At 42.1% G+C, this 23,350-nt stretch overlaps 1 protein-coding gene across 2 annotated transcripts; it reads right to left on the bottom strand.

Moving 5' to 3' along the window:
* Positions 1 to 786: 786 nt before the first annotated feature.
* Positions 787 to 21,852, bottom strand: BDH2 (3-hydroxybutyrate dehydrogenase 2). Of its 2 annotated transcripts, XM_045985437.1 has the most exons (10): positions 21,742 to 21,852; positions 18,460 to 18,551; positions 17,424 to 17,502; positions 15,201 to 15,297; positions 13,524 to 13,632; positions 8,184 to 8,244; positions 7,444 to 7,557; positions 3,569 to 3,627; positions 2,924 to 3,016; positions 787 to 1,434 (listed from the first exon to the last, which is right to left on the bottom strand). In XM_045985437.1, the coding sequence occupies exons 2-10, from the start codon at positions 18,529 to 18,531 to the stop codon at positions 1,381 to 1,383; spliced, it is 738 nt and encodes a 245-aa protein (XP_045841393.1). In that variant the 5' UTR covers positions 18,532 to 18,551; positions 21,742 to 21,852; the 3' UTR covers positions 787 to 1,380. The 2 variants fall into 2 exon arrangements, with proteins under 2 accessions (XP_045841393.1, XP_045841384.1); XM_045985428.1 differs by lacking the exon at positions 21,742 to 21,852 and having other exon boundaries at positions 18,460 to 18,561.
* Positions 21,853 to 23,350: the final 1,498 nt, after the last annotated feature.

Raw genomic sequence — 23,350 nt, 5'->3', positions numbered from 1 at the left:
GCCTAACAACCATCCAGGTGCCCCACTTAAGCTTTTACTTGGAAAAAAAAAAACAAACCCAAAAACTTTGTAACCATATTTTAATTGAATTATAATTAATGTACAATGCTGTAGTAAGTTCAGGAGTACGACTATTGAGTCAATAGTTCTATACATTATTCAGTGCTTACCATGATAGATATAGTCACCATACAATGTTATTACAATTCTATTAACTATATTCCCTATGTTGTACTTTTCATCTCTGTGACTTATTTATTTTAAAACTGGAAGTTTGTATTCCTTAATTCTTTTTATCTATTTCACCTATCCCTTGAAAATTTTATTTTCTTTAATTTTGTTTCCTATTATATGAATCACTTACATTTATTTATCCAGAGACTGTTTCTAAATTTCATGTCCTCTTACTATTAACTTGGAATTTGGTGAAAAAATCTACACTTAACCTAAAAAATATCACTCAAATTGATAATATTGCTAGTTCATTATAAGTTTCTTAGGCTCATACCAATTATCATTGCTTATTTTAAGAAAGATTTTTTTACTTAAACTAATAAAACAGTACTAAATTTTGAGTGATAACATCCTTTAAGTATAAACACTTGATGATTATTTTTCTTTTGTATAACAGATCAATAGTATAGTTCCGAATCTAAATTCCTTTTTTTTTTTAAAAGATTTTCAAGGTGAAAGAGATTTTTTAAATTTTTTTTAATTTTTTTTTTTTATTTGCCAGAAAGAGAGATCACAAGTAGACAGAGAGGCAGGCAGAGAGAGAGAGAGGGAAACAGGCTCACCGCTGAGCAGAGAGCCCGATGTGGGGCTCGATCCCAGGACCCCGAGATCATGACCTGGGCTGAAGGCAGCGGCTTAACCTACTGAGCCGCCCAGGCGCCCCTCTAAATTCCTTTTAATGTAAGTTACTGAAGCTAAATTCCTTCCTACCTTGTATTCATTTATAATGGTGAAAATTTTAAAATTAGTATCCATGTACAGACCAATGCGGAATTGTACAAAATAGTTGAATAATTTGAAATAGAAGTAAAATACAAAGTAATACCTTTTTCTTAAAAACCTTCCATTTTTTCATATTCACATTTTCATTTTATATGCTTGCAAATTGTGGTTTATTTTAAAACTATTCATTTGCAGTGAGTTCATTATCCTTTATGTCATCTCCCTACAATGATTTCAGAAGAGGTTAGAAAGAGATTAATACATTTAAAGAATCTGACTCTTGTGAAAAATGACATCATTAAAAAGGGGTTGTTTTCATTAATATGCCATTAATAGGAAAGACATGATGGGTGAATTTTCTTCATAACCAGGTTCACTGTGGACAGGAAGGTCCTGCCTTCCTTCCCAGCAAGGAGATCAAAATCACAAGCTCCAGCCTCCATCAATGATGACAGGATTACCTGTTATGTAGGCAGACTGCAGTGATAAACACAAGGAAACAGAATAATTACAAGGTTTAACACAGGTTGTGTTTCTTCAATTTCCTCATGACTGAGATAGCTAAACAATATATTCATAGTAATAGCCATACTCACCTAGCAAACATTTTAGGAAAATCTCAATTAAGTTTTAGATGATTTGAAACAGCTGCATGTCCTTGAGATTTGGAGTTAACTGGCCTCTGGCTAGTGTTTTAGCACACGTCACATTCTAAGCAGCTATTTGGTCTCAGAATCAGAAAATTAAGTTTAGAGATATGCAGCCACTCCCTAAATTAGGGTAAAGTATAGGCTAAAATAGCACATTTTCATTTTAATATTCAGCACTTTACCAAGAAATGACCCCAACTCCTCAAAAGTGTTTTTTTAAAGAGCAAGCTTTCTGATACATATGGACTCCTCTGGGTTCCTCTAAAAGTCCAAAGATCTTTTTAGTGCACATTTCAAGCCAGAACATTCCCAAATATTTGGTAACCTAAGCTCTGACTAAACAAGGGCAATTTAGGTCCTCAACAGCACCCCCAAATCAAACGAGCTCTTCTGTAGATAGAGAGTCAAAGAGACCACAAAGGCCAATGAACTTGTTCCATTAGTAATTTGTTTAGCAATTCCCGCAGCTACTAAAAACTGTAGTTAACAGATCTGAGAAGTGGTAACTTTTGTCATTAACGCATTTCAGCCACTGTATTTGTCACATTCACCAACCGCTTGGTGTGTACCAAGTTACTGTAAAGAAGAGCTAATGCATCAGTAACACACCTCCTTATTCCTCCCTGGGTCCCTTTCTTCCTCTCTCCTCATACACTGCGGTTCCCTGGTCATATCACATGCAAACACATAAAACAGAGGGGGATGTTCTTGTGCTCTATGCCTTATAATTGTAGTTTCTGCTTTCGTAGTTGTGTGCCATTTAAGAATATATACAATAGCTATTAAGGGAGAAACTTGTTACAAGACAGATGCGAAGTGGAAAGAGCTAGAAATAGGAATTCCCATAAGTGATGACAAACAAGAATTCATAGAAAAAAAGAGCCAGTAGGATTTTCCTAAACTAAAAATACCAGATGCCAGTTCTGTGTCTTCTAGAGACAATTACATCTGTTTAACTCTCTCCCCATTTCACCTGAAGCTCTCATAATTTTGGAGGTTCCTTGCTTGATGTACTTTTAATCAGGATTTCCCCCATTACAATATTTGAAAGCAATTGTCTCTCATAAAATTGAACAATTTAATTTTTTCTATCCTCCCCGTCATTTGCTACAAGATTTAGTGACATGTAGAGTTGAATGAGGAAGAGTTGGTGGCTCTGATCACATGGTCTTTCTTTGAGCAAATTAAATCACAACTGATCCCTAGCTTGTAAGTGCAACCTCTTAGCGTATGTATGTTGCAACTCTCTAATGTGACCTTATTTTGATAAGCGAATCATGGCCAAGTGAGGAGAATGAACTCATTATCATGCTTACTTCATCGGAAGCCAAATACACACACAGTAGGGCTATTTCTTCTGCGGTTGCAAATCTTCCAGTCTTCTGTCTCTTCAGGAAATCGTTCCGTGCCTAAGACCAGAAACCATACCAGGTATCAGTGACATGAGGTGTAGTGAGAACTCGGGAGGTCAAAAGCAAGAGGAGTCTATAGAGGTATCAGTGGTGTGTTACCTTGAGTACTTGTGCATTATAATGAGAATATCATTAATTTCATTCATTGTGAACCAAGTAGGACTATGGCGACTTCAAAGGTACTCAAACTATGTGTTATGCTTAAACCTACAGACACTGTATCAGATCAGTTAAAGAAGTGGGCTTTTTTTTTTTTAATTTTTGAAACTGTGGTAAAATACACATAGTATGTTATTTATCATCTTAACCATTTTTAAGTGTAGAGTTTAGTAGTGTTAAGTACATTCACATTATCGTGCAACAGATCTCTAGAACTCTTTTCATCTTGCAAAATGGAAACTCTATATCGATTAACCAATAACTCCCCCTTCTCTCCTCCACCAACTCCTGGCAGCCACTCTTCTCTCTGTCTCTACGAATTTGTCTACTCTAGGTAAGAAAGAGGAATTTTTCAACCAGAAGATATAAACACATTTCAAATAGATATACCTCTTCGGGATTTGGTCTGGCTTGTATTCTTTCTTGCAGAGATGGGGTATCAACTGTTCCTAAATCAAAGGAGGACATTCAGCTTGGTTAATTACTCAAACTGAAAAAGACATTGACAAACTTTAAACTTCCTTTACATATGATACAACAATCGGTGAAACTCTTCTCCATGACTTTGAATGATAGTTTCACCTCCATTTTCTATGATATTTAAAAATACAGATCATAATTCCTTGTGACACGAGGCAAGGATTCTGGATGAATTGTCCAGCATTCCCAAGACATATTTTAGTCACAGTACATTGACATGACACTTTAAGGATCCGAGTCACTTTTACATGTATTATCTCAGTTACTCCTCAGAACAACCCTGAGATGTCCACACATCCATGTAAGTGCTTCACAGTACAAGAACATAGGATACGTTCATGATCTCAAAACCATTCTTTTTTTTTCCCCCTATTTTTTTTTATTTGTTTGTTTATTTACAGCATAACAGTGTTCATTGTTTTGGCATCACACCCAGTGCTCCATGCAGTACGTGCCCTCCCTATTACCCACCACCTGGTTCCTCAACCTCCCATCCCCCCGCCCCTTCAAAACCCTCTGGTTGTTTTTCAGAGTCCATAGTCTCTCATGGTTCATCTCCCCTTCCAGTTTCCCTCAACTCCCTCTCCTCTCCATCTCCCCATGTCCTCCATGTTATTTGTTATGCTCCACAAATAAGTGAGACCATATGATACTTGACTCTCTCTGCTTGACTTATTTCGCTCAGCATAATCTCTTCCAGTCCGTCCACGTTGCTACAAAAGTTGGGTATTCATCCTTTCTGATGGAGGCATAATACTCCATTGTGTATATGTACTACATCTTCCTTATCCATTCATCTGTTGAAGGGCATCTTGGTTCTTTCCACAGTTTGGCGACCGTGGCCATTGCTGCTATGAACACTGGGGTACAGATGGCCCTTCTTTTCATCAAAACCATTCTTTGCTGTCAGGTTCACTCTGGGGATTCTTGGGGACAATGCCATGCCTGTTGTGGTCCTCAGTAATTAAGATGGTTCTACATTTTCCTTATTATCTTGCCTATTTTCACTGGTTTCAAAGTCCTATATTTAAACATAGTTTCATGTTTCTCATAAAAAATATAATTTGAAATTATTTCACTTAAAAAAAGTAAGAATGACGCTAAAATTTTTAAAATCCCACTTGGTTCAGGCTCCCACAGAGCAAGTTGCCCGAATTTTTTTTTTAATTTATGTAATCTATAAATTGTCTTCAGAAGGCCTTTTTTTTGTGGTGGGCTGACAGCCCTTTGGGCAACCACATGATACATGTAAGGTCATAACAGGTGATTTTAGAGTCATACCCTCTGGTCCTGAGAGTGCCAGGAACCATTTCTCAATTTTAGCATCATTTGTCACTTCCCTGGAGAAGGTGGGAATCTTCATTCAGGAAGTTCTAGCTCCTTTGTGTTGAACACCCTTTCTTTAGGTTACCTGTCTCCTCTCACATTTTACCAGAAGTGGGCAGCCCTTTCGACCTCAGAGTGGAAAACTGCCTTTAGTAGGTCACCTGGTTCATTAGGAACATTTTCTACCTTCCACATCATTGCAGGCAATAGTGTTGATAAACGTTCTGGAGCCACATAATATCTTCCTCACTTCTCGCACCCATAGCCTCCTGACAGTCCAAGATCCTACCAACAGTATGCTTAAGACACCCGAAGCCTTCCACCTGGGTGGCTCAGTGGGTTAAAGCCTCTGCCTTCAGCTCAGGTCATGGTCCCAGGGTCCTGGGATCGAGCCCCGCATCGGGCTCTCTGCTTGGCAGGGAGCCTGCTTCCTCCTCTCTCTCTGCCTGCCTCTCTGCCTAGTTGTGATTTCTCTCTGTCAAAGAAATAAAAAAAAAAAAATTAAAAAAAAAAGACACCCGAGGCCTTCACTAAACAATATCCTCAAAATCCAGTTTTAAAATGCAACTTTGATACCTTCCCACCTGCTCAGACAAGTGAGCATCATCTCTTTCGTATGGCTGCTCTTAATGGCTATTAAATGGAACCACAGAGCAAGCTTTCTACTTAATTCCATTGTGTTGAGTCTCGTGTCACGGCACAGACTGACATGGCCTGCACCAGTCTACATGAGCCTGATGAAGAGTTGTGACTCTACCGCTGTTGGCGCCACCCCAGACACACTCATCCCTTGTCAGGTTTTCTTCTGTGACTGGCTCTTGAGTCACAGCTAGTTCCTTGTTCCAGACGGTTTGATAATATATTTTCCAGTCTCCTGAAAAGTCCAGCTGCTCAAACAACCACATTTTCCAAGTCATTTTGCCATTTATTCCACTGGGTAAATGGCACCCAAAATAGCTGGAGTCAAGTGTCACCAGTGGTATGTTAAAACCCAGTGAAACCGGCTTGACTACGTCCTCCTTTTTCTTGGTGTTACCTAGGTTTACTTTTCTAGTCCAAGAAAAATCAAACAGAATACCTTAACTGGAAATTGTGTAGCTTGAAGGGTGTTTTGTATTCCTCTTTCAAACGGATAAATCAGTGGTTTTTCACTTGAGGGGAGAGCATGGTGGAATATGTAAAAATCTGGTGTGGAACTTTCCCAATGACAACAATTTTCCCCATCCACTCTTTCCCCAAATTCTGGCATGCATTTTAGGGTTCGAAAAGTTCCACAGATAACCGTGAAATGCTTGCTCTCCTCAACTTCCCAATACCAGTTGCAAACCCCCGAGGGCCGCTTTGATCCTGGAGATGGATATTTAATTCCTTTCCAGAGAAGAAGTTAATAATTCTTCTTAGACTCCCTGTATTCATTTTGGGTCAGTGGAACCGGTGGAAGGGCCTATCTACTTCCTAGACAACACACAGTTATTAAGAAAGTAAGTTATTCCTATGAAGTAAGTTACAGAATGCATTTGTTTGGACAGATCTAATGTCTTGTCTACTAAGTTCTGCTTTTCTTTTTTCTTTTCAATGGGAGGTCAGCCTACATTTTGGTAAAAAGCCAGATAGGGAATAATTTTTCTTTGAGAACCATTTATTTGGTCCTTTGAAGCAGGAGTGTGGTCATAGACAATATGTATGCAAACTCAATGGGACGTCTTAGACTACGACTATCTTTACTCCACAGGAGGTGGGCCAGATTCCTCCTGCAGGCCACAGTGTGCTGATCCTCTTTTGATAGCATCAAGGAAGGTGTTAAACCCTCCTTTTTATTTATGGCTCACCCCAGGTGATTGACAAGACTCAGTAGCTCCCTGTGTCCTAGGAGGCTGCTCTTACTTTCCTCCTGTGGTCCTGCGAGCATGGTCTACTTTTTATCTTTCCCTTGACAAGGTCATCTCTGGTCTGCTTCCAGAACACCAAGCTCTGGCCAGTTATGTGTCTTGGCCATGAGATTTGGAATTGTTCCACACACATGACTACCACTTAAATCTCTTGCATCTATGGTACATTCTTAATGACTAAGCATCTCGTTCCGAACGTACTGTGGGACTCTTATCTTTTTTTTTTTTTTAAACATGTTATTTTATTTGAGAGAGAAAGAGAGCACCAAAGGCGGGAGGGGGAAAGGGAGAGGAAGAAGCCTCTCTACTGAGCAGGGAGCCTGACCTGTGGCTCAATTCCAGAATTCTGGGATCATGACTTGAGCCGAAGGCAGATGCTTAACTGACTGAGCCACCCAGGTGGCCCTGTTGAACTGTTACCTTAATTAGCCTAAACCCTTTTCCATTTGAGCTTTTTCCCGATGACAGGATACAGTATAACATGGTAAACAAGCTTCCATGGATGGGTTTCACAGTGGCAGCCAGGGTGTCAGGAAGGACAGGTGTGCAGTCCTGTGGTGCCCACCTCACCTGGACACACGCAGTTGCACCTGATCCCCTGCTGGATGAAGTCTGCGGCCAAGGACTTTGTGAGGCCAATCACAGCTGCCTTGGTTGTACCGTACACACATCTGTTCACAACTCCTGAGGGTGAAAGGAAGGCTCAACAATTGAAAGAGCAAAACAACAGTCCCCTTGAAAAAGGGAACACAAATAACTGTGACCTCTGTCATGCTTCTTCCCATCCCACCCTTTTTAAAATTTGGTATCAGATTTTCTCCCGTAAGAGGGCTGGTTTCTGAAATTTCTGGGAAAATATTATCATTCTTGGCACAACTCAGTTGAGACTGAGGTGTTGAGAACCCACATGTAGGGAACAGCAGTGGTCTTAGGTTTTCATCAGAACCCTTGGGCAGACTCCAAAAGAGAATCAGGGGAAAAAACAACAGAACAAACCGGTCCAAAAAATCAAGAGGCCCACACCCTTTTTTTGCCTTCCTGTCTTGGGTGGGCTTCCCGGGCATTCTTGTGGAGAGAAGGGACACCACCTCAGCAGTAGTGCTTTCATTTGAAACTCGCAAATCATCTGCCAGACTGTGACGGCATTTCCACTTGGCACCACAGTCCTGGGTCATGGACTTGACTTGTTAGGGCCCAGATCATCTGACTTTGTGAAGCACTCCCCCGTATCAATGCTATTTGTGAAAACCCACAGATTGTGAAGTTATGGGAGTCGGTGCATCATGATTCCCAGAGGAAGACAGACCTACCTTTGATGCTAGAAGCCACAGACGACATGTTGATAATGTTGCCAGATTTCTGTGCAAGCATCTGCCAAAACAAAACAAATAAAAAAAAAAATGCCACTCTGCAAGATAAAAATATGACCTCTTTAAAAGATTTGCATTTACTTATGGTTTGCAGAAGCATCTTATTAGCTATTAACATGAAGTGCTATTAAGCAGTCTTAACAGTGTCACCCAGTCATCACTGGGAGAGGGTGGCATGCTCACGTACTCACTGGCAGGAACATTTCCCAGGGGGATTACCACCTTCCTTTGGCACAAGAGCGTCAGCAAGACCAAGAAGGAGCTCTGAGTTAAATGGAAAGTTAATGAACATTAATCATTACTTTGTATTCTTGTTGGAAAACTCTTATTTTGACACATATCTGACTATGATCAGATATGTGCTAGTTCCAGGAATTTGGAAGATAAGCCACACACTCCCTGTCTGTAGACAGCTGCCTGCAGACTGGAGGGGTTGACCCAACCAGCATCAGGCACCCGACAGCAGAGACCTCCACAGAGTGGGATTGGGGTGGTGGGAAGGGACCAATCCAGGTTGCAGGACACTAGGAGGAGGTTTCCAAAAGAGGAAAGAGGTGGCTTGATTTTTGAAAACCAGGGCATTAGTCAGAAAAATAAAAGAGAAACTCGTTTTAAGGAGGAAGAGCCACATGAAAAAGGCTGTATCGTGGAGCTGGGAGGAAGCGGTGGGTCTGGTTGGAATGCCGAGCATGAGAGGAAGGAGGCTGCTGAGGCCGATGGGGACTAAATTTAGGAATTTGGGCCTTACCTTGAAGGCAGTGTGGTGGTGACAATGAAGGGTTTAATGCAGAGCAGCGGTATGTTTGCATTTGGGGACTACTAAGACTACTTCGGCACTATGTCAAGAAGACCCACTGGAAGCTGACAGAGACCCAGAAATGTCTGTGGGCAACAGGGATGGAGAGAGCTGAGGTAGTAAGTGCAGGATATGGTAAAGGGTTACAACAGTGAGGCCTGCCCCCTCATGGAAGGAGTGTTTCCTAAGAACACCTCCCTCAGATTCCCCCCAAAGTGTGAAGGTCTGAAGAGGAGGGTCTGTGGCTGTTTTGTCTTCCTAGATGTGGTATACAGTAGGTGGTCCTTACACTGTGATGAATCAAATCTCTTGAGGTGGAAGCTTCTTTTTAAAATTAATTAATTTAGAGAGCTCATGGGTAGGGGAAGGGTAGAAGGGGGGAGAATCTTAAGCAGACTCCCTGCTGAGTGCAGAGCCCTACAGGAGACTGGATCTCATAACATTGAGATCATGCCCCGAGCGGAAATCAAGAGTCAGAAGCTTGACTGACTGTGCCATACAGGCACCCTGGGATGCTAGTTTAAAGTGCAGGTTTCTGGACTCTGCCCCAGACCTAAAGGAATAATATAATGAACGAAAAATATTGCTATGAGTTAACAATGTTTTCAGATGAGTTTATACTTAAGTATAGCATGTAAGTGGGTTAAACCTCTGCCTTCAGCTCAGGTCATGATATCAGGGTCCTAGGATTGAGCCCCACATGTGTGTGTTTTCCAGGGCATGTAGGTATGTCTGGGGGCATGTGGACCCATGAATACTTTGGGGGAAGAAGCAAGAGCTAGAGAGAATCCCTGCCCAATGGGCATTACCTTCTCATTGAAATCAGAGGCTCGGAGGATGACCATAAAGAACAAGGAGGGGATGGTGGACACTAAGAGTGGTAAAGGGTAAAAACACCTGGTCAGAGGGAATGGAAGACCACTAGAGAACAGAGGAAGGAAAAGCGGGACACGCTGGACCATCAGAGTCAAGGAGAAAGTTTCTAAAAAGAAAGTGTCTCAGAAGCCAGTGTAGAGAGAGAAATTGCTTCTGCTGGGCTGAGTTGCTCTAGCAGCTTTCAGACAGAGAGGTGCAGGAATGGAGGTGAGTAACCGAGTGGTCCAGGACGAGCCTCCTCCACGGAGGAGAGGTCTCCCCATAGTATTCCCTCCCTTCTGTTTTGATACTTAGTTGCCATTTGCACCCAGGAGCAGAAAGTCTAAAACAAGCTAAGGCATTGTGTTGGATTAAAGGGTGCAAGGGGAGGCTGAGGCGACCCATCCAAGTCAAAGACAGCAGTAGGCATGAAAATATTGAACCCAACTTGCTTGTCTATGTGATAAAGAGGATCATAATGAAATGGGGTCCTCATAAAAAAGACCAGGAGAATAATTCAAGGCTTGAAAACAAAGCCTTATTATTCTTTCATATCCAACTTTGCAAATAACCCATTTTTACATATTTTCAAAAAATTTTTTTGTTTTATTGAACTATCATTGTCATATGTAACCCATTTTTAATGCCTATAGGATACATAGACTCCAACTGGATGTATAAAGATGAACTATTAAATAAGTTCAGCCTCTCATCTTCTGAAATGCAGCAGTTCCTCAGGCAAAATTTAGAATATAGAATATATAACAGAGATGTTAGTGCTGCCCCTAACACTTGTGCCATCCATTCAACCAGGTCTGTCTGCTGGTTCTTGAGCCTGTCTCAACGCCGGCTCAGTGTCTACTGGTAGAGTGTGGTGCTCTTCCTTGCTCCCCACTCGACAGCCCTCTCTGGCAAATATGACTTGTATAAAGTGAAATGCCTCCTACGTGGGGATCCTATGTAGGATTCACCTCCCAGAAACTCTGGCAGAGGCTGGAAAGAGCTATGAAAATTCCCTCTAGCTGTACATTAACTAGATCAACTAGTCCTACCCCGACCCAGCTTTTTTGTCCCCACTGACCTCAACTCCTGAACCTAGCAGACCTTGGTTTCTTGGGTCTTTGGTGATTCCATGTCTGACCTTTTCCTGGACTGACAACCAAACTGACAGATTGATTGATTGATTGATTGATTCATTCATTCATTCAACAAAGACTTGACAAAGCACTTCTATGTGCTAAGGGTCTTCTAAGATACAGCTAAGGAGAGAAACCTTCACATAGCCAAGATTTCCCTGACTTTGGATTTTGCACTGACCTCTTCTTAGAGTATTTTTAAATTGTTCTTTGGCTTTTGACTCATATTCCAGTTCTGGAATGGTTTTCAGTACGTCTACCTATGAACAAAAATTTCCAAAACTGTTTCTTTCCTCTGACCACCTGACTTTTCAGATCTGCCTGGACTCTAAATACTGGTTTCCCTTGGAAAGTTCTTTTCTTTTTTTTTTTTTTTTGGTTAAATATTTTATTTATTTATTTGACAGAGAGAGAGGAAGCAAGCTCCCTGCTGAGCAGAGAGCCCGATGTGGGGATCAATCCTAGGATCCTGAGATCATGACCTGAGCCGAAGGCAGAGGCTTAACCCACTGAGCCACCCAGGCGCCCCTTCTTCCCTGCCCCCTGGGAAAGTTCTAACCTGGAAATGTGCATCATAGTAATTGAACCCAGAGGATCCCAGACAATTGGGGCTGGAAGGGATCATGTAATTTCTCACCCTCATTTTAAATAGAGTGCAAGTGTCATCTCCCAAGGCACACAGTGAAGGAGGGGCCAAGTTCAGGCTGTGATGCCAGAGTCCGAAATCTGGGGTCAGGTTGGTTACTGTCACTTTCATCCTGCCATTCTAGTCATTAATATCTCTTGGGATTTTTTTTTTTTTTTATAAATGGGTGTTACTGCTCATATAGATTATTGTTAAGATGCTTTAAATCATAGGTAAACTCACTAATTTGCAAGTTAGTGTTTGCTATTTCAAAAGTTAACACTTACTGACAAGTATAAATTTTAGCTCCATGGGACCATACCTCACCCTTGCTGCCTTCGCTCATATTTGTAAAGCATTCCGGACATGAAGGAGGCTGGTTATGTTGGCGTGACTGTGACCTAAGCTTTCTCCTTTTACCATAGCCTCTGCTTCTTTCCCATATCCTAGAATCAGTCTTCAAAAAATAATCCAAGTTCCAAATAGCATAGATTCTCATGAACTCCAAATGAGCAGAAAAAATGAGATTTATATTAAAAAATTGCTGGTTCAACATCCTGTGGACCCACTGAGAGATCCTTTTTAGGTGCTAAGCAAGCAGATTAAAACAAATTCCTTTGTTTCTAAGTCCATTTTTCCTAATTTTCCTTTTAATGTTCATCTGGATCCTTCTTAATATTAGGCTGAATGTTCAGAGCAAAGCATCAGCCCTGCCTTGCCATTAAAAAAGCTCTTCTCTGTGCTGGGCTGGCAGCATTCGGCATGTCTGTCATCTAATCTGGCTGGGCTGGAAGAGAAGAATGGCTCCTCTGCATTTCACTAGGCTTCAGTTGGCAACTTTGGACTGAGCTGGTTCTGTACTGAGTCTGCCCCTTTCATTGTCTGAGCTTGTGCGGTCAGTTTACTACTAGCTTGTAAGTTCATTTGAACTCATTTTTTTTCCTATTTACTCTCCCCTCCCCCCAGAACACCTAGTGTGTGCTTTATATCAAAAGGCATTTAACGCTTGTCTCTAAAATAAAATGAAAAACATTGATGAGTTGTGTGAAGGCTGTGGAATTCAAGGGCAGCAGACTCAGGAGGAATGCTCTCTCTCTAGCAGGCACCGTCTCTCACCTCTCTGGTGCCTCTGTGGCTCACCTAAAAAGAAGGAGAGTACTCCGGGAACAGAAAAGCAATGGTGGTACGTCCATCTTGAGAGCATGTGCCTGGACACTCGACAACGGGCCCAAATTCCAGGGTTCAGATCCTGCTCTAACCACTTGCTAGTTATGTGACCTTGGGCAAGTTACTTCACCGCCCAGTTTTATCCTCTGTACTGTGGATGTGATAAAGTAGCACTTACCTCTCACATTCTTCTGGTCCTGCATGCCTCCTTGCTGTCCCTCTCCCTGGGGCCCTCTTCCTCACATACCTGAATGGCTAGCACCCTCATTTCAGTTGGAACTCTATGAAAATTCCAGCTTCTCAGAGAGGCCCTTCTGGACTTTACTGAGATCCTAGCTTTTTTTTCTTCATATTACTTCTAGTCATTCCCCAAGTTATATGTCTCATTACCCATCATCCTGTCTCACTCCTCAAAAATGGGATCTCTCTTAGAGAAGGGACTTTGTTTAGTTTTCTGATGGGTCTTCTGCACCTAGAATGGGGGCCTGAAAATAGAAAGTGCTTAATATTTCTTGACCATTTCTTGACTGGAAGGTTAAATGAGTTAATTCGTATTAAATGCCTTGATATAAGTGTTCAGTACAGGTTAGTCATTATGGTAGCTACTGTCACTGCTCGGCACACGCGAGGACCCTTTCTGGGTGCCCGGTGTGGAGGCTTACTTATCCAGTGGTGCTTATCTTAGTGGTGGTGGTCCTTACTTTAGGAAGAAATGCCTTGATCATCAAGTACATGCTGCGGACATTGAGATTCATCGAGAAGTCCCAGTCTTTCTCCTCGCAGTCCAGGATGGTTCCATGATGGACAAAACTGGAAGAAGGATTGATCAATGGGGAAAAATGATCATTTAAGAAGATCTGTATTCCATTTCCTTACCATTTTTTACTGTCGTATATTAACTCAGGCCATTGACCTTCCCTTTTGAAGATTTTAACAATTTGGAATATGACTTAGTACATTAGGTTAATGAGTATCCAACTTAGGCTAAATAAATTTATTGGAAAACATCTTTCTTTTAAAAAAGAAAGGCAGAGGTTTGGGGCCACCAAACATAAGCTGGACGGCAACTGCCCAGGAAATAATGATAAACAAAAGTGAGACTAGAACGCCAGCCCTGACTCCTATAAGAGCAACAGTGCCCTCTGGTGACACAGATTTAGTGTTTTCAAAGGGAAATAAATTGCAAGAAAACCAGTGTTTCCACATCTCAGGGTTGCAAAGTAATATTGCTATCATACAGTTCTAACATATTGAGTAAACAAAGCAGAAAAAAATCAAAACTCTTCAAGCAGCCTTCACTCCTTTTTAAGTCACACTCGTAAATAACCTGCTCATCTTTCATATGACAGCAAGAACCACATGCTCTATTTCTATACCTCTTACCTTGCTGAAAATTTAATATATAGATGTTCAAAACCTAATTTTCCCGTTTTTTTTTGTGATGGCTCTCAGTATATTCTCATATAAGGAATGAGTAGTTTATAAAATAGATTATCATAAATTGTTGTTTTAACTTAACTTCCACACAATGTAACGTATGACAAACTACAAACGGACTTTTTTTTTTTTCCACCGAAACATGATTAGCAAGAAGAACAAAAATATATTAGAAGGCTCTGGAATTTTTCTGTCAATGCGGCCATACAAATACAACACAACATAAGAAAAATGGAATGTCACTTAGTTCCTGTGTAAACGTCTGTTGGGCTCACCTCTACTGGGCTACATCTGAGTAGGTAAATAGTAGCACTGCCTGTCCTCGGTGTGGCTGCTTCAGCTCCAGTCTCCCCTCATTCACACATGGTTCAGGACCGTTTGTACCACCCTAATAAGTTCAATTAAGCCATTCTCCTTGCACTCTATACAGAAGTGCAACACAGGAACTTCTTTTGCTGGGTGGGGCTCATTGTCCCAGTAAGAAACCCTGAGCTTGGGCAGTGTAGAGGACTGGCTGGAACGGTGTGCCCCAAAATGGGGAACACCTGCATTTCAACAGGCTGAGTACTTGGTTTGTGGTAAATATACTTGTTTTAAAGACATCTATTGGAAAACAGTTTTTCATTTTATCTTATAAGTCTTAGTGGAACATCCATAACCCGTCCAGTGTGAGGCATTACCAGACTTAAGAACGTCAACAGGTTTGGATTATTACCAGTTCTCTTGAGCAGATCATAATTCCCCTGAGGACTCAGCCCATGTCCACTTCTCTGGTTTCTCACTTGCTGAATCTCGGAATAAAAATTCTATCTAAACTCTAGCTGTATTTTCTAAGAAATATATTATGGTTCATGATGACTAATTTTGCCATAGTATCAAAAGTCATTAAATAAAAGAGAAAACTTTCTGTAAGGACAGTGAAATCAAAGTGTGTGCATTACCCAGCAACATTAAAGAGAACATCAAGTCTCTCAATTTCACTGGCAAACTGGTCAATTTGTTTCTTCTTTGTGACATCAAGGGTCCGAATTTGAATACCTGAAAAATAAAACAAAAGACACGATTTACCTTTACTCATAAAAAAGTTTAGCTTCGAAGATTTAGCTGTTTTGAAGTGTAAAGACTACAATATTTGTCCAGATAGGCTTCACAGGATTGTTGGCCGTTAGTAGGGTCTTAGGAATCTGAGAATCTTATAGTCCTCCCCATCTAGAGCTCTGTATCAGATGCCTCTGTAAGCCAGCAGTAATATCTGAAAGTGGGTCCATTCCAGCCCTTCCTTTGCACAGAGGTCGAAGTGCTGCTACAGTGATCCTGAATTCTGTCTCAGTGGGAAGGACAGGGGTGGTGGGAGAAGCGATTGTTTCTATTTGTGCCCTTTACCTTTATGTCAATTCTTCTATTTACTAGAAATGACTTTGTCGGTCATGGGTACCATCACTTATTTCTGGACTACATTGCAAGAAGAAACATGAGGCCAGAAGAAGAGATGGAAACACTAACCATGAGAGATCTGGCATGGGGTCTGAGAAAGGCATGCTGTACTAGCTACTAAAATAAAACCAAAAAAACAAACAACCCCCCCAAACCTAAACCAACAAATATGCTTTAATGAAAGAAGCAGTCACTTTTACGATTTTAAAAATATATGGTTTATTTTATTCTTCCCTTTTGGATATAGAAAAGAAAGATTATAAATGAAGAAAGGGAAAACTAAAACCGAGTTTCAGAAGAACTTCCTTTGCTTCTTGCTTTTCTAGGACAGCAGCTTCCCTTAGACTTGTTGAAATGGTAACTCAACACGGTGTAATTCAGTTAACTAATTCAGCGGACTAAATTGTATCTGATCATGTAACCAGTTCTACTTTGCCGAAACAGTTAACTTTCAAATGAGTTCTACATCCTGATTTCTTTCTGAGTAACATCACTAGAAGACCTCTGATGCTGGAATTAGGTTCAGTGTGGTACAGTGCGGGGAAATACGCACCCAGACAAGTTATTCTCTTACAGTTTCTCATCATGATATGTGATTTTATGGCTGAGCTATCTTTAGTATGGTAGCCACTAGCCACTTGTGGCTACTGATCATCTGAAATGCAGATAGTCTGAACTGAAATGTACTGGAAGTGTAAAGTACATGTACATTTCAAAGATTTGGTATATGTAAAATATTCCATTAGTAACTTTTTTATACCGTGTATGTAAAAATTATATTTTAGATATATTGAATTAAGTAAATATATTATTATTACTATTATTTTAAGATTCATTTATTTATTTGACAGGGAGAGAGAGAGAGCACAAGCAGGGGGAGTGGAAGAGGGAGAAGCAGGCTCCCTGCTGTGCAGGGAGCCGGATGCGGGACTCAGTCTGAGGACTCCAGGATCAAGACCCAAGCCGAAGGCAGATACCCAACCAACTGAGCCACTAAGGTGCCCCTAAGGAATATATTATTAAAATTAATGTCACCTGTGTCTTTTTACTTTTTAAATATAGCCACTACAAAAATTGACAGTCATCAGTGACATCATCATTGACATCAACATTGACATGTTTCTATTGGATGCTTCCCTTACAGAGAGGCACTCAAATGGAAAGTCATCATTAAAAGTTAACAGTATGGGACGCCTGGGTGGCTCAGTTGGTTAAACGTCTGCCTTCGGCTCAGGTCATGATCCCAGGGTTCTGAGATTGAGTCCAGCATTGGGCTCCTTGCTCAGCAGGGAGCCTGCTTCTACCTCTCCCCTACTTGTGCTCTCTCTCTGAGAAATAAATAAATAAAATCTTTTTTTTTTTTTTAAAGTTAACATTAACAGGGCACTTGACTGGCTCAGTCGGTAGAATGTCCAACTCTTGACCTCAGGATCATGAATTCAAGCTCCATGTTGGGCTAGAGTTTACTTTAAAAAAGTTAGCAACTGTTAAATTTTCATGTTACTTTGTCACTGAGTACTGAATCTTTCAACATGTTTCAGAAAAAAATATTTTAGGTATACATCTTAAAATGTTGCTTATACATTTAAATATATAGATTTTTGTGGGTTCACACAATATGGACTGGATATCAGGGAATTACACTCTGAAGAGAAGGCCAGTGTAACTAAGGAGCTAAGGAATTTTCTTTCAGCACCTGAATCCCAAGTTCACACTGTCAACTTGCTTACCGGGGCACTCTTCAAGTTCCTGAAGTTTGGACTCATTGATATCCGTGGCGATGACTTTGGCACCTTCTCTTGCAAAAGCCTGGGAGACACAATGTGCAAGTAAATCCTTTGTTTATTTGATTTGATTCCATTCTCTTGAGTAGAAAGTCGGTGAGCCTTTCCCTCTTTATCTTATTTTCATTGTTTTCCTTATAAAATAGGTGGAATTTCAAGCTCTCTATTCTCACTTCACCTTTCCCATTGTTACTGTTTTCATCATTAATCAGAACAACGTGACATACATTGTGCTTGTCACTTGATTGTGTCCCTTTAAGCGTTGTGCTTGTCACTTGGCTGTGTCCCTTTAAGCGTTATGCTTGTCACTTGGCTTTGTCCCTTTAAGCGTTATCAAATAAAATCGTGTTTTTGAAATCTAGGACTCTGTTACTGACACCTCTCAAAATACTATTCTGTGATGTGATAGCCTGTACTTCATTTCTGAGCAAGTTCTTACTATTTTCTATTTCCTATTATATTCCAAGCAATAAGAGAAAATGGGTTACTTTTTCACCTAAGAGTATACTACTGTTTTCATAAATGTCAACCATCCCACATGACTATACCATAAGTGCATTAATTAGTTCAGGTGGGGGTTATAATGTGCAAGAATTTGACATAAATTGGAAGGTAAAGGTAACCTGATAGTCTTGTAACTCTAGAGTCCTGTACCTGAACTGACGTAATTTCAGAAAGCTATGCATTCTGGTAGGGCCCCTGCAGCAAATATATCATAATGCACAGAAGCTGAGCAGAGAAAAGAAGTCTCTCAGAGTCAAAAGGTACCAGTAATGTCACATAATAAACATGTGAAGTGTTCATTCCTTCATCTGCCCACGGTGAGGGAGAGCGACTTTTCTTTTTGTAACTTAGGACAACAGAAACACAAAATTAAAAAAAAAAAGAAAAAAAAAAGTAGAGCAGAATTAAATAGCCACAGGATCTGTCCACATAATTCAATACCTCAAAGGTAGTAAGCAAACAACAGATAATAACTTACTAAGGCAGCTGCCCGGCCGATCCCCTGAGCAGCGGCTGTCACGATGATGACCTTCCCATCAAGGCGACCCATAACGGAGCCTGCAGTTTAAGCTAGAGACATGTGTTTAATGGCTTAGTATATAGTCCTATGCAGTGACTTCTAGATTGAACAGTTCAATGAACTCTTTAAGAACGTAATGATCTGTCGTCTGAATTCTCCATGAATGCTGACTCTAGATACCTAGCTTAGTATATAGAAAACATGTAGGATAACCCACTGAAGTGATAACAGAATTGGACTTTAATCCACCATTTGGTTTCTTGAGTACTTAGAGAAGACAGCATCTGATACTGACATAGCAGAGGCAGGGTCCTTCCCCTCACTACCATCACCATTGTCCCCACCGTCCCTATACAAACTGCTGTGGCATTGTATGTGTCCTTGCTAGTGGGGGCTGTTTCTCAATTTCTCTGCTGTAACTTTTCTTGGGGTTCGCACTATCAGTTGTCTATGGCTCTTCCTTGTCACTGGAAAGATTTCATGGTTGGCCTCAGAGAGTCATTGAACAAAAGGGCTGGAAAATCAAATCATGTCCAATACTCCCATTTTATAGATGAGAAAACTGATTTGACTTCCTAAGGTCACAGACCCAGTTAATGACAGAGTGAGAACTAAGCTCAGGCCTCCTGACTCCTTTGCTATGTAAGATTTCACCCCACAATGCTGCTGATCGTCTCTTAAAGTTTAAGCATTTACTTGAATTTTAACAGATACCAGCCATAACTTTCAGAATGGAGGACTGAGGAATTCTGACTTAGGGGAAATAAGATATGCATAAGATATTTGGTTCTTGGGATGCCTGGGTGGCTCAGTCAACCGGTTAAGTGTCTGCTGTCAGCTCAGGTCATGTTCCCAGGGCCCTGGGATCCAGCCCCACGTAGGGCTCCCTGCTGATAGGGGAGCCTGCTTCTCCCTCCTTCTCTGCCTACAGCTCCCCCACTGTCTGTGCTCTCTTGTGCTTGCTCTCTCTGTCTGTCAAATAAAATCTAATTTAAAAAAAAAGATATTTGGATCTTAGACGGTAGCTTTTCAGGATGAGAGGAACGGCTCATGATGAGGTTGGGGTAGTTAAGGTCAAATGATGATCAACTGAGGGTTTCTTCAAGGAAATGAGTACATTTTCTCACCCCACTATCCTTAATGGGTTCCTATGATCTCATAACAAGTCACACAATGGCTGCTTTGTCCAAAGTCATCACATCCCCATTCCAGGAAAAAAAAAAAAAAAAAGGGAGGAAGCCAAAAACCTTCCAGAGGGTCCTCACTTTCTATTCAAGAAGGAAGCCCTCCTTAGAAATTCCAACCCTCATTTCACAGACCAGCTCTAGCAGCAGAGGCTAGGAATTTGAGAGTTTTGTTTTCTATTCTCTAAAAAGAGAAAAGCTGGGGGGTGGGGTGGGTGGGGAGCAAGCCCCCTTAAACGGTCCATGTAAGATAACCTACATAATCACCCTGCTCAATTACCCGCCTGATAAAGAACAGATAGCTAGCTAGTCTTGCCTGGAGAACTCACATGATCCTGTCCTTTCTTTTTGAACCCATCTCTGTTGTCCCCAGCCAACCTTGGCTTTCTGCTATAACCAAGCCTCCACGCTTTATCTAACTCGGAATGCTGAGGCGCCAGTTACTCTTGTGGGCAATGGGACGAAAGGACTGATGGAAAGAGTGTGACACAATCGACACGTATTTTAGAAAGATCACTGTGGGACAGACCCCCGGGACAGGTGGTTTCCTTGGGAGGGTGTGCTGTGGCCTGAAGGGCGGGGGAAAATTTCAGGGAGGAAGGAGACGGAGAGGGGGACTGGATGACAGCAATGTTTCAGTTGGAGACTGAGTCTGGTCACCCGTGCACTACCTTCAGAAGGATTAAGTGGACTCCCCCTTTTCTCCTGGCTGTGAGTTCAAACCTAGGCCTCCGGGTTGCAGGTGCAAGAGAAGACCTCGCGGGTCGCATCGTTCCTGAGGTCTTGGCACGCCCTCCCGCGCTCTAGGTCTGCACGCGGCCTCGCGGGCTCTGCGCGGAGGCCAGTGCGTGAGGACCACTTCTGCGCGACACAGAGACCTCGCGGACCCTCCCGCCACTGCGCCGCCCAGCCAGCGGCCCTCGCTCCCAGCCACGCGGTGCGTGGTCCTCCCTCGCGATCCGACGGCCGGTTCTCTCGTTTCCTCTCACCCTAGCATTTCCTTTAGTAACGCGATGCAAGCTTAATTCGGGGTTGGAGCTTTGCTTCCCAGAGGGCCCCACCAGCAACAGGCTCCTGGGACCTGCTTGCAGCTTCCCCGAAGTCCTCGGATTGAGTCTGCGCTCGTTAGGTGCCCCGGAGGCTGACTTTTACAGTGACCGACCTACTCTGATGCCAGGGAGTCCCACTGTTTTGTTTCGCTTTTCTTTATTCTTGCACGAGTGATCCATTTGCACTGTAAACACCTTAAGAGCTGAGAGACACACACGCTTTAGAAAGAAGAGACTCTAGGGGCACCTGGGTGGCTCAGTGGGTTAAAGCCTCTGGCTTCGGCTCAGGTCATGATCCCGGGACGCTGAGCCCCACATGGAGCTCTCTGCTTGGCAGGGAGCCTGCTTCCCTTCCTCTCTATCTCTGCCTGCCTCTCTGCCTCCTTGTGATCTCTGTCTGTAAAATAAATAAATAAAATCTTAAAAAAAAAAAAAAAAAGAAGAAAGAAAGAAAGAAGGGACTCCAATAAACGCCACCCCCGCGCCCCGATCGTGGGCATGGTGTGGGCATGGTGTATTAGGAAGCTATTATCTTGCACCCCTGTCACTGCCGGCCGTAGGCGCCTGACCCTGACGGCGCGCACCAGAGGTTTCTCTGCAAATCCGGGACACCCGAGACACGCTTGCTGAACAACTGTTCGAGCACTGAGCGGACGCCTCGCTCACTCTGAAATCTCTCCCTCGCCGGCCTTGTCTCCCGGGAACCAAATTTTGGGGACAAATCCTTCCTGTTACAATAAACGATACTATCAAACTAAAATGAACTTGTTTGGAAAAGTGAGTGCAGACACGACCTGAAACGGTAAAATGAGGCAACTCTCAATAAATCCAACGTGAAAAACCACATTGAAAAACTTACCTATACCAGAGTTTCAAACTTGTTAAAAACACACTCTTATCTTGATCTAAGTAAGATTAATCTTGAAATAGGTACTCTGCAGAGCAAAGCAAATCTACCCCCCACCCCCAGTCTGAAGTGTAATTTAAAAAATATAAGGAAATCTTACTTTAGAGCAGCAAGTGGATGTCGTCCTCCAGATCCCTGGGCCAGCCACAGACTTGAGACCTTTGTGCAGAAGCGAGTCAGGCCCATCACGCACGCCGGGATTTGTAGTTTCCTTCAGTTTTAAGAAAAGGAGGCGCACGTTTGTATACTACGTGTGTGTGTGCTGCCATCTAGTGGACCTCTGGTAGAACGGCTAACTCCAAGGAGAAGGTGAAAAATGGAAACGCTCCTTAGGACGGACTTAGGAAATGGGAATCATTTCCGTCACTTTAATCCAAGTCTTTGTGTTTGTTCGTGCCTACTATGTGCTGTTCTAGGATATTAAAAACTTAATGAATCAGAAACATCATATGGAAGACAGCAGGTCAATGACATAGAAGGACCCTAGGTGATTTAAGATAGTGGAGACTTCCTTCCTGGCCCTTCACCAAGATTGTTTTGAGGGAGAGAAATAAAAATTCCCTTGTGTTTAAGGTATAGTTATGGTTGTTTTGTCACACTCTTTGTCTTCTAACACTTGTCCATATTTAGTGGTGGGGTGCAGGCACCCCGAGTACATCGGGACAGGGTCCAGGTAACACTCTAAGATTTACAACGTGGAGGCCCGAAAGGGAACATGTTGGGTAAGAGCAGCAAATCAAGTCGAAAAGAACAGACAGTACAGATCGAAAAGAACTAGGTCGCGTGTGCTAGGCTTATTTACTAAGTCATACTATAGCAGGTGTACAATTGAGCAGAGTGGTTGCGTAGGTTATTTTGTACGTGTATTGTCTGTATTGTTTTTGTTGGTTCACTCAACATCTACACACCACACTTTCCCCTGCCTTTTATTTTATAAAGACCAGAAAACAAAAAAACTCTCACATTCCTAGTCTCCTTTGCTGCTAGAGCTGGCCAATGAAATGCAAGTTGTGGAGGATTTCCTTTTGGATAGAAAGGTAGGGCTCCTTTGAAAAGATTTCTCTTCTTTTTTCCTGGAATGTGGATCTGTGTTGGAACATGGCAACAATTGTGTGACTTGGCATGAGGTCAGAGGCATCCATCAAGGACAGAGCAGGGAAAGGAGAGGAACCTGATTCCTTGAAGACAGCCTCTGTGCCACGGCCTTAGACTAACTCTTCTGGGATTCTTTTCTTTTTTTTAATTAAAAAAAATTTTTTTTTAAAAACATATAATGTATTTTTATCCCCAGGGGTACAGGTCTGTGAATCGCCAGGTTTACACACTTCACAGCACTCACCATAGCGCATACCCTCCCCAATGTCCATAACCCCACCCACCTCTCCCTCCCCCTCTTTTTTTTTTTTTTTTTTTAAGATTTTATTTATTTACCTGAGAGAGTAAGAGAGAGCACAAGCAGTGGGTGGGGGTGCAGAGGGGGAGAAGCAGACTCCCTGCTGAGCAGGGAGCCTGATGTGGGGCTTGATCCCAGGACTCTGGGACCATGACCTGAGCTCAAGACAGAGGCTTAATCCACTGAACCACTCAGGCACGCCCCCCCCGCTGGGATTTTACGTGTGAGAAAAAGTAACTTCTTTGGATTACATTTTCCCCCAAGTTTTTTTTTGTCTTTGGAGCCAAGTATACTCATAACAGTCACGGTGGTTCAG

The sequence above is a fragment of the Meles meles genome, chromosome 2, assembly GCF_922984935.1.
Source record: "Meles meles chromosome 2, mMelMel3.1 paternal haplotype, whole genome shotgun sequence".
NCBI classification, from domain to species: Eukaryota; Metazoa; Chordata; class Mammalia; order Carnivora; family Mustelidae; genus Meles; species Meles meles.
Note: the sequence above shows the minus strand (reverse complement) of the source record. Positions and strands in the feature narration are given on the sequence as shown.